Source organism: Colletotrichum karsti (genome assembly GCF_011947395.1).
Source record: "Colletotrichum karsti strain CkLH20 chromosome Unknown Scaffold30, whole genome shotgun sequence".
In the NCBI taxonomy this organism is placed as follows: Eukaryota; Fungi; Ascomycota; class Sordariomycetes; order Glomerellales; family Glomerellaceae; genus Colletotrichum; species Colletotrichum karsti.
Window position 1 is genome coordinate 436,757 of NW_024065930.1, and position 14,316 is coordinate 451,072.

General features: G+C 51.9%; 3 protein-coding genes across 3 annotated transcripts; 1 reads left to right on the forward strand and 2 right to left on the reverse strand.

Annotated features, from left to right (window-relative positions):
- Nucleotides 1-174: 174 nt before the first annotated feature.
- Nucleotides 175-627, reverse strand: CkaCkLH20_08848 (uncharacterized protein; the record flags this gene model as incomplete). Its single annotated transcript, XM_038891563.1, has 1 exon — nucleotides 175-627. The coding sequence occupies one exon, from the start codon at nucleotides 625-627 to the stop codon at nucleotides 175-177; it is 453 nt and encodes a 150-aa protein (XP_038743199.1).
- Nucleotides 628-1,357: 730 nt separating this feature from the next.
- CkaCkLH20_08849 (metallo-beta-lactamase domain-containing protein) lies at nucleotides 1,358-8,077 on the reverse strand (the record flags this gene model as incomplete). The annotated part of the gene is made up of 2 exons (XM_038891564.1): nucleotides 1,358-2,366; nucleotides 7,290-8,077. 2 exons carry the CDS (start codon nucleotides 8,075-8,077, stop codon nucleotides 1,358-1,360), a joined length of 1,797 nt encoding a protein of 598 aa, XP_038743200.1.
- A 3,409-nt stretch (nucleotides 8,078-11,486) lies between these two features.
- CkaCkLH20_08850 (uncharacterized protein) lies at nucleotides 11,487-13,562 on the forward strand (the record flags this gene model as incomplete). Its single annotated transcript, XM_038891565.1, has 1 exon — nucleotides 11,487-13,562. The coding sequence occupies one exon, from the start codon at nucleotides 11,487-11,489 to the stop codon at nucleotides 13,560-13,562; it is 2,076 nt and encodes a 691-aa protein (XP_038743201.1).
- Between the last annotated feature and the right edge of the window lie 754 nt (nucleotides 13,563-14,316).

Below are 14,316 nucleotides of genomic sequence, written 5' to 3' on the forward strand. Positions count from 1 at the left end.
ACTTTCATCTCAGCTGTTTCCACAGAAACCCCTTTGTTTGGAAACCCCAATCTCATTGACAAAATTCCGACCCCTATCTAGATGAATGATATGTAACAGTAGTAACGTTTTCAAAGCCCCCAACGCTCCAAAGGCCTACCCGGAAGGACCGAGTCTCTCACCGATGAGAACCCATCAATGTCCGCGCTGCTCCCTCAGCAACTCCTCCTCATCGGTAACCCTCCCCTCCGCGAACCACTTCTTCTCCATCTCCGAGTCCCTGGCGGGGGGCACCAGCCCGTTGACCCTCCAGAGCTCCCTGCGGGACTCGTAGATGCCGGACTCCCACTCGATGCCCTTGGGCTTCAGGACGGGGCGGATGACGTCGTCGAAGGCCCGCAGGAAGGCCTGCTCGACCTCGGGCTTGTCGAAGACCTTTGCGATGTGGTAGATGGCGATGGTGGTGACGTTCTTGGAGGGCTCGCCGGCGGTGTAGATGTTGGAGGGCTCGAACTCGACGAAGTGGGCGTGGCAGTAGAAGGCGGGCAGGCGGGCGCTGCCGTAGACTTTGGTCATGCCCTCGGCGATCTGCTTCTTCTCGGCGGGCGTGAGGAGGCCGGCCGGGGAGTTGAATACCCACTTAGGCATGTTGGGCGAGTTGGTGGTGGTGGTGGTGTTGGTTTGGAAGTTGGAGATGAGGTGGAAAAGCTCAAGGAGTCAAAATGCGGTTAAGTTGTGAGTTGAGTTGGGATGAAGAGCTACCATTTCCTGGTCTGGACGTGGCCTTTATATAGACTATCTCAAGTTGCGCTTTTGAGCGTGTTTTCTCATCTCAACTCTGAATGCTGTCAGAGCTGGGTCTCTTCTACTGCTGGCCGAAGGGCGCTGCGTAGGGCGCAGGATTGCTTCATGAGTAATCATCTGTTTAGACCGTCATTTGGGCATCACATTAGGATTACTGAACCTCACCAAAGACCAATGGACCCTCAACGACTTCAGGTCTTGGGGAACCTATTCTGCATGGGAAACGGCGACGATTGTAAGTAATCAACATGTGATCTCACAGATCCACAGGTCTCTTGTTGAATTCCTGGCGTGGCGGCCTCACTCGAGATCCCCAACGCGGAATTCGAGTCATGAATATCAGTTGGTGTCAAGCGACGTGCGTATCGGATTCGATGTACCTAGGCTGGATCTCGCGAATTATTGCGCTCTGGACCCGACGCCGAGGTTCGTTTGTTGTTGAACTTGTTGCATGTGTTGTAATTAACGACAAATTTCTACCAAAACTTCCGATTAACTCCTTCTTTCGCCGACTCGCTAACGGACATCCAGCACTCATCAAAAAGATTGCAGAACTCACATGAACATACGCCCTTCAACGGATCTCCAGCCGTTCCATCTTCGCTCCGCCACTGATCTCCTCCAGCTTCTCAACCTTTCTTGCGTAGTTCATCCACACATTGTCAACGTATTCGAACCAACATTCCTGGTCGCCATTCTGCTTTCTCTCCAGCATGGTCAGGTCCTTCGCTCCCGCAATTACAGCAATCGCCAGATCTTCTTCAGCCTCGCCTCCGTTGGTGATGCCGAAATACCCGTTTTCGGTGTACACCAGGTCTTTGTCGTAGTACAGTCTGTCTTCTGCTCGTTTCAAGACCTGAAGGCTGAAATACTTGGAGGCTTCGGATCGAGAATTCCAGCTCGCAACTTCTTCGAGCATATGCCCTGGGACGATTCTCGACTGGGGTGGCGCTCTTTGATCGTGTGAAAGTGCCCATGCGAGATAGGAGAGAATTTCTAGACTTTCCTTGGCAGATACACCTTCCATATCCATCACAGTTCCCAAGAGTACCTGGCCGTTCGTGACATCATCATTTTCCTCAGGCGTCTGTACTTTGGATTCGCCGGTTTCACCTAATCCCACTACTTCGCAGCCGGAGTTGCTCCCACTGCCTTTACCAGGGTAGACATCGTATATGCTGCGGCCTTGACTCGCAAGTGCTAGCACTGCGGGCAGTAGCATCTCATAAATGTCGACGTCTCTGGTGACAGTCAATCTGAAGACGATCCTATCGATCGAATAACCATGGATGTAAAGCGAAGACTCGTTCGAAAATGCATCTGTCGGTATCGTTTTACCAAGAAATGGCGCCGGTTGAGGAAACTTGAGAAACGAGTTTTCGTGTTCATCTTGCCAACTTTGCTGGTAGTCTGGAACCCAAGTCGGCAGCCCAGATATCGATTTTGCGCTGCGTCGATTTCCCACCATCCAAATCTGAGCATCTTGGATTCTGCTTACGAAATGGCGAGTGGCGTAGACATAAGCCTCTTGGACGGTCATGTTGTAGTCAGTGACAGGTTGTTGTGCATCCACCCCCAGCAGCCTTGAGAGGTTTAGAGCAACAAATATCTTGTCTTGAGGATTGGTGGCTTGCAGGGAGGTGATTGCCAAGAGCAAAGGGGGTAACTCAAGTTCAGCTCGTTTGACAGCGTCTTCGACAAAAATCAACGAACGAAAACGGCGATTGACGTTCCCCGTACTCTGCTCATAGGCCAGCAGCGCGTTTTTGAACATTGATGAGGAGCATTTGCGGCCGCCGCACACAGCAACGCCCCTTGAGCCAGCAAGTATGATCTCTTGGAAAATCCATACCCGAGAAAAATACGAATGCCAGTAAAGATCGTTGAAACCAGATGCAGCGTCTGCGTCCGTCGTTACACTGAGGGCTAGTGTTTGGGCATCTTCGCAATCTCTGAGTGGGATGAGATCCATTACACTTTCCGCATTGTCCTTTTGAATCATTTCGAACACCCTCGCCATATCGGATATCCTGTCAAATGCGGAGTCAGTCGATGCGCTCCCGCTTCCCAGCCACAAAATGACTGACTTGGCGTTTCGATATATGTCTATCATCAACGCCATTTGTTGACTGGTTTCCCTGAGATTCTCCTGGTTAATGCAGACTGCATCTATCCAGAGAAATCTGTGTTTTGACTCTTGTCGAAGGGCCAATATAGCCGCTTTACAATTCGGTGTAATAAGAAGTTGCTCGTTGTTGCATTGAACCGGAACTGTGCCGATTGTGTCCATCCATTCGTATGAGAGTGCATCGAATGGAAAGTCCAAGTCGATGCCGACTTCCACTTCAACAAGATCGAACTTGATAATATCATCTGGCTTGCCGGGATGCAGCCGCATCACCCGAATGGAGCGTTCTTTGGCCAAGCTTCGGTACCAATAAGGTGGTTTGCGGTCCAGGTATTTTCGTTGAGCCCTTCCGGGGGCTCGTTGGTCAGTATGGAGTAGAGTTTGCGCTTGTGAGAGCAGCTTGACAATGGTTTCAAGGCCTGTCTCCTTTGCATACGATATTTCTGCTCTCCCTCGGTCATCTTTAGCGTCATTGTCAGAACCAGCTTCAATGAGCATTTTGACGACCATGGGATGTCCTTCGCGGGCTGCCAGGTGAAGTGCTGTCGTTTTATGGTCCGATAGATGATTCATATTTGCTTGATAATCAAGGAGCAAATCGACCATTGCTTCGTCGCCATTGAAGGCTGCTCGGCACAGAGGCGAGTAGTTAAATATTGAGTCTGGTCTCATGGACGAACCGCGCTCCAGCAACAGCTCAGCTATGTTCCGATCCCTGCGCATGACAGCTGCCATAAGCGGAGTAATCCCGGAAGTGTCCCCAGACTCTTTGTTCGCTTCATTGACGAGAAGTAACTCGACAATATCCTTGGTGCTTTGATCGGCTGCATGCCAAAGTGGTGTTCTGCCGCTGTTGTCCTTTGGTTCAGTCCTTGCTCGAAGTTCCAAAAGCAGACGGACAACCTCCTTCTGTTTGTTGATTACTGCGAGTGACAGTGGTACCCGGCCATGGGGGTCCGTCTGCTCGGTTTTAGCCCCGTATTCGTGAAGTATTCTGACTACAGCAGCGTGCCCGAACCATGCGGCGGTGGCCAGGGCTGTATAGCCTTGACTGTTGCTAACATGTACATTGGCGCCGTGTGTAATGAGGAGTTTTATCATATCTTGCTGCCCATGACTAGCAGCGATGTATATGGGTGTATCGGTTCCGTCGACGCCATGCACATTGGCTCCCAACTCAATTAGGCGCAACATTTCTGCGATTCGCCCATGTTCTGCTGCTCGGCAGATGTCCTCATCATATATCGCTTCGCTTTTTGTTTGGCTTCTTTCCAGCAGATCGATGACCTCTTGGTGACCATTTTCCGAGGCCAACGTCATCGCTGTATTCCCTTCAGGCGTCAGGTATTCCGCGTTCGCTCCTGAATCTAGCAACAACTGCACTACACGCTGATATCCCGCGGCGGCAGCGAATAGCAGTGGGGTCTTGCCGTACGTTGTTTCGGAATTTGGGTTGCTTCCTCGGTGTAGTAGCAGCTCGACCAACTCAACTTGGCCGTGCTGTGATGCTGCAGAGAGTGGCGATTGTCCCTCACAGTCAGGCGTGTCAACAGGCGCGCCATGAGTCAGAAGTTGTAACGCGACTTCATGGTGCCCATATCGTGAAGCCCACCAGAGTGCCGACTCCCCGCCTGCATCTGTCAAGCTCACATCGGCACCCTTTTCAATAAGCACCCGAACCATAGCGCTATGTCCGTTTTCTGCAGCCAAGGAAAGTGCCGTCCTACCGTCCTGATTCACGGAGTTGACGGGAACTCCCTTATTCAGGATCTGCAGTACCCGGTCGATATGCCCTTTGCCTGCCAATGATACCTGTAAAGTAATTGAATGAGCTGCCGAATCCAACTTTGCTATTGAGCTCCCAGGTGTCCATTCCCGAAGCAAATTTGCGGTGCCAAAGTGCCCCATTGTTTGGGCCAAATCTTGAGGCCGTAACCCATCTTTCGTCTCTGCAAAAACGTCCGCGCCATTTTCTAGGAGCAACTCGACAATTTCACTATGTCCGTAGCGCGCAGCCTGATGCAAAGCGTGGCGTGAATCATCTTCTCTCGCATTTACGTCTGCGCCGTGTTCAATCAGCATAGAGACCATCTCTTGGTATCCTTCAATAGTTGCCACTTGCAGAGGCGTCCGCCCGCTGTTTGTCCTTGCATCAACGTCAACTCCATGGCGCATGAGGAGTTGAAGAAGGAATTTTTTGTCGTATAGTGCTGCGTAGTGAACTGCTTGCCATCCGCTGTCTGAAGCCGCTGCAACGTTGGCGCCATGATCGAGCAGCGAAAGAATAACATGTAATCCGCCGTATACCGAAGCGACGAGAAGCGGTGTTTCGCCCGTTTCGGGATATATGTTTTCAACGTTGCCATCTCGCTTGATTTTGGCTTCGATATCAGCACCTTGCTCGAGAAGAATGCGTATTATCTCCTCCTGACTATGCCAGGCTGCCAGATGTATAGGCTGAAGGCCTTCGTTGTGTCTCTTGTTGATGTCTGCACCTCTTGCGATGAGAAGGTTGCCTTCTCGCTCGACTATGGCTTCGATGTCAGCGCCTTGCTCGAGAAGGATGCGCATTATCTCTTCCCGTCCATGCCAAGCTGCCAGATGTATAGGCTGAAGGCCTTCGTTGTTCCTCGTGTTGATGTCTGCACCTTTTGCGAGGAGGAGTCCTAATATCTCTGTACAACCGGTTCTGGCCATGACTGCCAGGGGAGTTTCGCCAGTTACATTCTTATGCTCAGCATCGATTCCACGACCAAGAAGGAATGTTGCGATTGACCCAGAGCCAGAATGATGTGTGTAGTGGAGGGCATTGGCCCCTTCTTTGTCGGTAGCGGATACATCAGCTCCGGACTCTATGAGAAGCTTCCTACACATTGAGATGGGCATCAGCTAGTGCTTCAAGTAGTGGAAAAGTTGAGATAGAAATCGATGACAAGTCTGCTTGCATGAAGGGACTACTCACACAATCTTCAAATTACCCGACCAAGCCACCACATGCAACGGTGTGATACCCTTCTCATTCGCGCACGAAATGTTGGCGCCCATTTTCACCAGAAGCTTAGTAGCAGAGTAACTTCCAGGAAGACACGCGTAGTGTAGCGGATGGTTCCCTTCGGTATCCACCGGTTGGGTATCAGCCCCCAAATCCATCAGTGCTTGTAAAACATCACAACACCCATGCTTTGCGGCAATGTGAAAGGGCGTCGTGCCAAAATCGTTTCGACAATTGATGTTCGCTCCTAGCGAGATAAGGCATGCCAGAGTAGCTGGCTGGTTTATTCGTGCAGCCAAGTGGATCGCAGCTCCGCGGTTACCCAAGGTGCATCTCTCGTTGATATCCGCACCGGCCGACAGCAACAACTCAAATGTCTCACGAGAGCCGGAAACGACTGCAGAAATGAGACTGGTGAATCCAGACTCAGTGTTTCTTTGCAAAGGATCCGCTCCCTCGGCCAACAAACATCGGACCAGATCGGCAAACCCCTTCGAGGAAGCCCATCTCAGAGCTTCTCCTTTGCTCCAAGTCAGTGCATAACCCCGCTTCAGCAACTGCTGGGCGAGGTCTGAAGAGGAATCAAGCTCTTCAGACATGATGATTTGTCTTTCGGCGTGAATCGAGTCTTGTGATGTGAGTAGTTATGATGTCTTGATGGCGTGATGCTTGGACACAATGGCTTTGTGGTCAGATTCAACGGGGCGGGTTATAGTATGTCCATGAATCTAGATAAATCCTCCAATAACAGTTCTGTTATATCTTGGCAGTTTTTTTTGCATCCTTCATAGGTCACAGTCGTCTTTCGGTTCATAGCGGGGCATGCGCGTGAAAATCAAGCTGTTGGGTACTTTTGCACCCAATAGCAGGACTTTCAACAATCGACTTAGATGTAAGCTCCTCCAGTTCAATTAATCTTTTTGTGCATGGGTCTTATCTGAATCCGTAGGGTATTGCGCGGGACTTGTGGCTGTATTGCATGAACTGCATCTTGACAGGAGGAAAATACTCCAAGCGCTTGCAGCTCTCTACCTACAACGCAGAGTAACGGCCCTTCGCATGTACGTACTGCATAATACGAAGAACTTTGCAAGAAGACTCGCACAACTCATGGGCTTGACAATCTATGATGATGAGATGGTGATCTGGATTGGATTTGAGAAAACGATCCTTCAACTTTCCCAATGCCTGTCGAATAATAAACATGATTAAGAATGATCTGTCTTAACAGCCTTTTGGCATTGAGAGACTTTTTAGAATGAATTGACAGATAGTAGTACTTTTGTACTGTGCCATTGATTAAGCTAAATACGAGGCCTATTCGGCGGCAAGAAGACACCAGCAGCGCTGAGCTGCACTGCCCCTGGGTTATATCGATCCGGATACCTTTTCATCACCTCCGCAAACACCTCCCTCGCGTTCTTTGGCCCTTTCTCCACGATTTCACCAAAGTCTCGGATATACTTCTTGGTGGCAGCCAGATGCCAAACCCCGTCAATCTCTTCAGCCTGCCTGTGCCCAGGCACGACATATACCGGGTCAAGCGCCTCAATCGTCTCGACAGCTCTGATCCACTCCTCACGCTTAGCCTTGGTGTTGGCTTCCATCAGCATCTGATGCACCTGCCCGTAGACAACGTCGCCGCAAACCGCCAGCCGGAGCGCTGGAACCCAGAGCACAGTTGAGTCGTACGTGTCGCTATGCCCGCACTCAATGGCATGGAGCTCCCAACGATCCTGAAGTTTGAAAACGTGGTTGGTCAAAGGCTGAGCCAACACAAATGGCTTGTAAATCTGGCCTGGAAAGCGGGCCTCCCAGGCTGCGTTGAAGTAGGTCTCTTCGATCTGTTGCTCCATATGCTTGATAGTGCCTGGGGTCCCGAGCGGGACGGCCTCGGGGAAGCGTTTCAGTAGAAGCGGGATGCCGCCAAAATGGTCCAAGTGGCCGTGAGTCACGTAGATGTAAGAGAGCTTTCTGTTTGGTGCGATCTTCTCGATCCAAGCTATGAGGTCCTCTGTTTGCTTGATTGTAATTGGGGTGTCCACGAGGACGGCTTCTGTGGCCGAGTAGATCAAGGTGCACGATATCGGAGACCACATCGTTGTGAAGTCTTTGCCTGGCACCTTCGCAGGAATCGGAGGTGCGACGTAAACTGCGGATCTCAGGTCTGCCATATTCTTTTGCCGTGTGTTGGAAATAAGTACAGGAAATTAGGGTCAGGTTGGCGGTGTGTGATACTTGATGGAAATGGCCTACCTACGCACGTCGTTTCGTGTCGATTTATTTAAGTAACACTGCCGGCTACGAGATATTTCTAACTTGCCGAGGCTCATTTGAAGATCATAAAGCTCGAAGTGTGATGGTGGTTTGGTCTTGGAGTCTGATTGGTTACGTCGGAAAAGTTGAATAATCGAGAAATATCACCATCCCAAGCTGTTCCAGAAAGCGTGAGTCCGCGCTCCCCTCACAATGATGCAATGTTGTCTTTATAATTCGATTATGTCGCAGCGTCAATATTGCGAGAGTCCGGACTTTTCCCGTGCCGTCAGCCACTGCGCGGCAATAGAGTTGTCGATGCAGAAATGCCTCGGGACTCGTGCGGAGGTTGGATCACTAATATTAAATGCCTTCTCCGCATCAAAGCCATATCGCACAATCAAATCTACAGGCCATGGAGGCAGTGCCTCTCATATTATAAACATCGGATTCTGTTTTCAAAAACAGCAGAACGATTGGAAGAAGGGGATGCCAAGACGGTGCGCTCAGATCGCAACTCCAAGAAATGCCCAGCCGGGACTAAGTGGACAAAGACATGGGACTATGTTCGAGAGCAATCGACAAGAAAATGCTTGTGGATCATGTGGTTTCACTTCCGCTTACACGCAAGCTTGAATACATTTGTTCTCCCTGAACGTCCATGAATATTCATCCCGGGCTATGGCTTTGCATATAATTATGTCCGCAAAGATTTACTTGTTCGGTGCGATTTAATAGCAATCACGCATGCAGTGATAGTTATATGATTGTATACAATCTATAGAACTCCGGCTTATCATTGTGGAAAGAGCTTTATGGCAACAATGCCATCGCTCACTGAAGCATCAGATACCCGCTTGTAGCCATGGCACAAGAACATGAGGCTTTACCAAGCCCGCATTGGAACGACCAAACAAAGTAAAACAAATAAAACGTAAGGAAGAGCAGCAATGGAGCGTGGAAGATAGCCTGGGCCCGGAGACCCCGAGTCTTGCTGGTTGGTCATCCACAGTGACGGGCAACTTCGGCGAGCATACTCAGGCTCAGTTCCTGCGAATAAATCAGCGAGCGATTCCACGCTTCTTGTCTCTCCGCTTGGAACACCACTTGGTGAGAGCGTCATGAAGGACTTAAAATGCTGTGAAGCCAGGCCCGTCGAACTTTTGAAGCGGGGAGCTGATGGTTATGAGTCTCAGGCTCGTACGTGTAGATGACTCGCGTGACTGAATCACAGGAGGCATCCGGTTTCGCAGAGAAGTGAGGGGTTCGCCTGGTTTTTATGATCAAATTGCATTCTGCATGAGGCACGAGATGTCCATCGTCGTATTTTCGTCTTTTCGAGCTGTCATGATTATGAGCAGCAGCACAATTGGTGGTACTCGAGTGAGGGTGTCGTGGAGTGCCCCCTGTCTGGCCCATGTCAAGGGGCCCGGGTTGCTGCAAATCCGACCAGCAGCGGGACCCCGACAAGGGAGGGCAAACGGGCCCCGAATGAGGTCACTGACAGCGACATTAGTGGCCATAGAGTGACCCTAAGAAAATAACCTTAATGCTTAACTCAAACTCTGCTCTTCTTCCTCCATTCCGTCCCTCCTTCACCATCGCATCTGCCCCAAATCTCACCCAACGAGCTCTCCGAAACCTCGGAAGCGCACTAAGCCCCTTCCTTTGCCTGGCTAGAGAGCAATTCAAGTGGAATATGAGCTGATTTCGTTTCGTACCTCCAGGCTTTTCCTCTTAAGCATGTCTTCAAAAGTGGCTCTTACAGGGGCTTTATCTTGGCGGGGGTTTCGGATGACTGAACATGGAGAAACAGCAAGCTCTTCACACGCACTAGGAGCTTGGGGCTCAGTCAAACCCGGCGGAATGGTCAGTGCCTCCATAAACCCCTGAACGCCACCACGTTCATCTGGTTTTTGAAAGTCAGAGGGTCGCATTGAAACTGCTCGTGGCCAGGCTGATGGCTACTACCTAGCGATTGACATGTGTCAGGTGCCGTTGGTGGGGTTTTGAGGCGTCCGCGGAGAAGGAAACAAACGCGAACAACTTCATGCGAGGCTATCGAGCCTCTGGTAAGCATCTTGAGCAGGTAGCGCCCGTTGAGAGACATTGGGGCCGTCGAACTTCTATGACAAGCCTCTGAAGACGGTTATTTCTCTCAATAATCCCAGTTTATTATTCATGATGATTCGGCACTAGGCGTATCCCACTCATGCCAGCCAAGATCAGGATCACAGCGATTTTCTCATGATCACCATGACAAACCAGGGAACCACTGGCAAGCTGAACCCATCCGACGACGACGAGTTTCACATCGGAGGCTCAGCCAGAAGAACCTCGTGTTTTCTCACGGCTTCAACAGATTCCGGCATACCTCTTCTGATTCCCAGGGGCTACTGCTAGTTCGACTTGGCAAACCACCCCTGAAGATCTCGAACGCGCAGGCTAAGCCTCAAGCCTCCCGGTGCTTGGACAGACGGCCTCCGCTCTTCAGTATCTCGTGGTCCAGTCTTCAGCCCTGGCTAAACTCCCCTGCTAGAGCCTCAAAGCCAAAACGGACAAACCATGCATTTTCATCCCTTCCCTCGGCAGCCGTCCCGTCACTTTTCAGATGGCATGTCGACTTGTGATCCCATCTTGTCCCGGTTACATCTACGCTGAAAACCTGTTAGCACGCCTGGTACCCCCGTCCCTCCAGTCCGGGACCCGACGCATCAACTCGGCTCCAGAATCCAACTTCATTCAGCCCACCGCTTGATATCGTGTCTGAGGATACCCATCACCGCCTAGTCACCCCTTGGCCCAGCTCCCCACGGATGTGACGACAGCAAGATGTCCCCATCACCTTCACACCATGCTCCGGCAGACCCATGCCTCGTCCAGACCAAGATCCGAAAGCCACCACCTCACCACCGCTCACCACTGCCCTTGCCCGAGCATCCGATCTTCCGTGCGCCGGTTGTTGCGGGCGATGTGCATTGGCATGACCCATCCAACCCATCAGCCAAGGCTCACGATGACCAGGCCCCGTCTGATATAATGACTTGGCTCCCCTCCTTTACGGAAATGTAGTGATCAGCAGGTCTGTCCCTCTTACCTTCATCCGCACACGCGCCCTCTTCATTCGTTTCTTCTCGCAGCTAGCTTTCACAGCTCGCTGCGATTTGTTTACTTCGTTTCATTCACCTTCAGAGACCGGTATCTCGACCCCGTTCAGAGGCGAGCCTCTTACATTCCTTTATTCCTTTTTGTGTGTTATTTCATTCCTTTGATCGGCCTGTTCTCAACTTTCCACTCCGACCTCGACTATCCCTCGACGATTCGACGATGTTGTTATCACGATACGCGATTGCCTCGTGGCTGGCCTCCGTAGCTTTGGCTGCCCCCAACCCTCCCGCAGCGCCAGCCGAGTGCGAGCCGAAGACGGAGACTCTCGTTCATACGGTTCACGTACCTACCACAGTCCACGAGGTCAAGCACGAAACCGAGACTCGAGTCCACACGGTTCATGCACCACCGGTCACGCATACTCAGGTGGTGCATGTCCCTACTACAGTCCACGAGGTCAAGACGGAGGTTAAGACGGAAGTCAAACATGAGATCAAGACCGAAGTCAAGACAGAAGTCAAACATGTCACGGTACCAACAACAGTCAAGGAGACGGTTCATATCACCGCGCCGCCTCAAATAGTCAAGGAGACCGTCCACGTCACGGCTACTGTCACGCAAGAGAAGATCAAGACCGAGAAAGTGGTCGAGACGCAGAAAGAGGTGGCCACAAAGATCGAGAAGGTCGTTCATACTCAGACCGTGGCAGTGACTGCACCGCCTGTTCATGTCACGCAAGTTGTCACGAAAGAGGTCCCCGTCGAGAAGGTTATTACGCATACTTTGCCGCCAGTTACCCGAGAAGTCACCAAAGAGCTGCCACCCGTCGTTCATACCCAGACAGTGGCAGTGACTGAGACGCAGAAGGAGACGATACCAGTCACCCACGTCCAAACTCAGATTCATACTCAGACCGCCGTACAGACCGTCGTTCACACCGCGCCACCTCTTGTTCATACAATTACCACGGAGCGCGTTGTTTCGATGCCGGTCACGGTTCCGGTCCACGTTACCCAGACTCTCACTCAAACCCACGTGGTGACCTCGGTTCACCAGGTCCCCGTCGAAAAGATCATTACCCAAGTCGCTACAGTCACGAGCGTCAATCACGTAACTCTGCCACCCCAGATTGTCAAGGAAACTCTTCATGTTACCTTGCCGCCCCAGGTGGTCACGAGTGTCAACCATGTTACTCTCCCGCCCCAGGTGGTGAAGGAGACTCTACACGTCACCTTACCGCCCCAAACCGTCACAAGAGAGCTGCCGCCGGTTGAGAAGATTATTACCCATGCGGTCACAGTCACCAGCGTCAACCACGTCACTCTACCTCCCCAGATTGTCAAGGAGACTCTGCACGTAACTCTGCCGCCTCAGGTTGTTACTAAGGAGCTGCCTGTCGAGAAGATTATCACACACACGGCCACAGTCACCAACCATCTCACGGCACCTCCCCAGATCGTCAAGGAGACTCTTCATGTCACCTTGCCGCCGCAAACCATCACAAAGGAGCTCCCCGTTGAGAAGATCATCACCCACGTGGCGACTGTGGTCCAGACTCAGCACCAGGTCTCGACTGTCACAGCCCACATCACCCTCCCGCCTCACGTCGTCAAGGAGACTCAGACGGTTCATCAGCAAGTCCCGGTCCACATCACGCAAGTCGTCAGTCACTGCGCAACAACCGTGACCGCGGGCGCTGGACACGTGGTATCCCCTCCCCCGGCCGCTCATCCCATGCCGCCCCCGGCCCACGAGGCACCGCCGCCGGCACATACCATGGCACCCCCTCCTCCTGTACACACACCTCCGGCAGCAGTCCATCCCGCTCCGGTAGCGCCTCCGGCTCACGAGATGCCCCCGGCTCACTCGGCGCCTCCGGTTCACACGATGGCTCCTCCCGCGCACACCATGGCTCCCCCCGTACATACAATGGCTCCTCCCGTACACACGATGGCTCCTCCTGCACACACGATGGCTCCCCCGCCAGCTGAGCACACACCTCCTGCCGCAGCCCCCCCTGCAGCGCCCGCTCACCAGATGCCCCCGGTCGCCGAGGCCCCTCCGGCGGAGGCCATGCCTGCTCATCCCCCAGCGGCTGCGCCAGTCGCTCCTCCCACTCACGAGATGCCGGCTGCCCCTCCAGCTCACCAAGCACCTCCCGCAGAAGCACCGGCAGAGAAGCCTGCGGAGAAGCCAGAGGAGAAACCTGCCGAGCAGCCCGCTGAGAAGCCTGCTGAGGCCGAGAAGCCTGCCGAAGCAGAGAAGCCCAAGATGAGATTCATGAGAAGGTTTTAATGAGAAGGATTGGGAGGAGCAGAGGCAGCGAATAATATTCATGTTAGATAGCTGAGGGAAAATGGATTTAAAGATGGCCCGGGAGATGAATGGGACCGGGAATCACTGCGCGCGTATTATCTTTCTTATATGTAATCTAAATCTTAGACGGTAGCTATGACGCTGGACGAAGTTTGATACCCTGTCAGCAGACCTTCAATGGAGAACTAATACCTCTTATGATGACCAGAACTGTGCTTTTCATCCCCATCGTATTGATGATTGGTTCTAATCATAGAGTTGTGCTGCTAAAACCATTTCAGGAGCTGCCTTCCTTTTGCTAACTTGTCTAACGAAAATGTGTCTGCTCTTCGCTGGTACCCATGTGAGCTACCCTTTAGCAACCATCCTGGGATTCATCGATATCTCTTCTGCACTTCAGTTATACATCAGGGATACCTCGAGTTTTGAGTGATTGGTGAGACGTTGAAGATAGATCGGTCAACCTTGGGTCAACCAGAATAAAGCGTACCTCATTTCTCACGGCTATCGCCATGATTCAGCCCAACAAACTCACCATTTCTTTGCAGGTGTCATGTAATCGTAGTCTAAGATGAGCGGGTAATGCCGGTACAATATGCTTTCGCCTTGCATCTACCACCAAGCCGTCTCCCCACGACAATCCTTCATTTGCCAAAGCCGCTTCGCTTATCTTGGACATCTCAACGCGAAAGGTCGGACCGATGGGCCCGGACCGTCGGTTTATCTCATCACT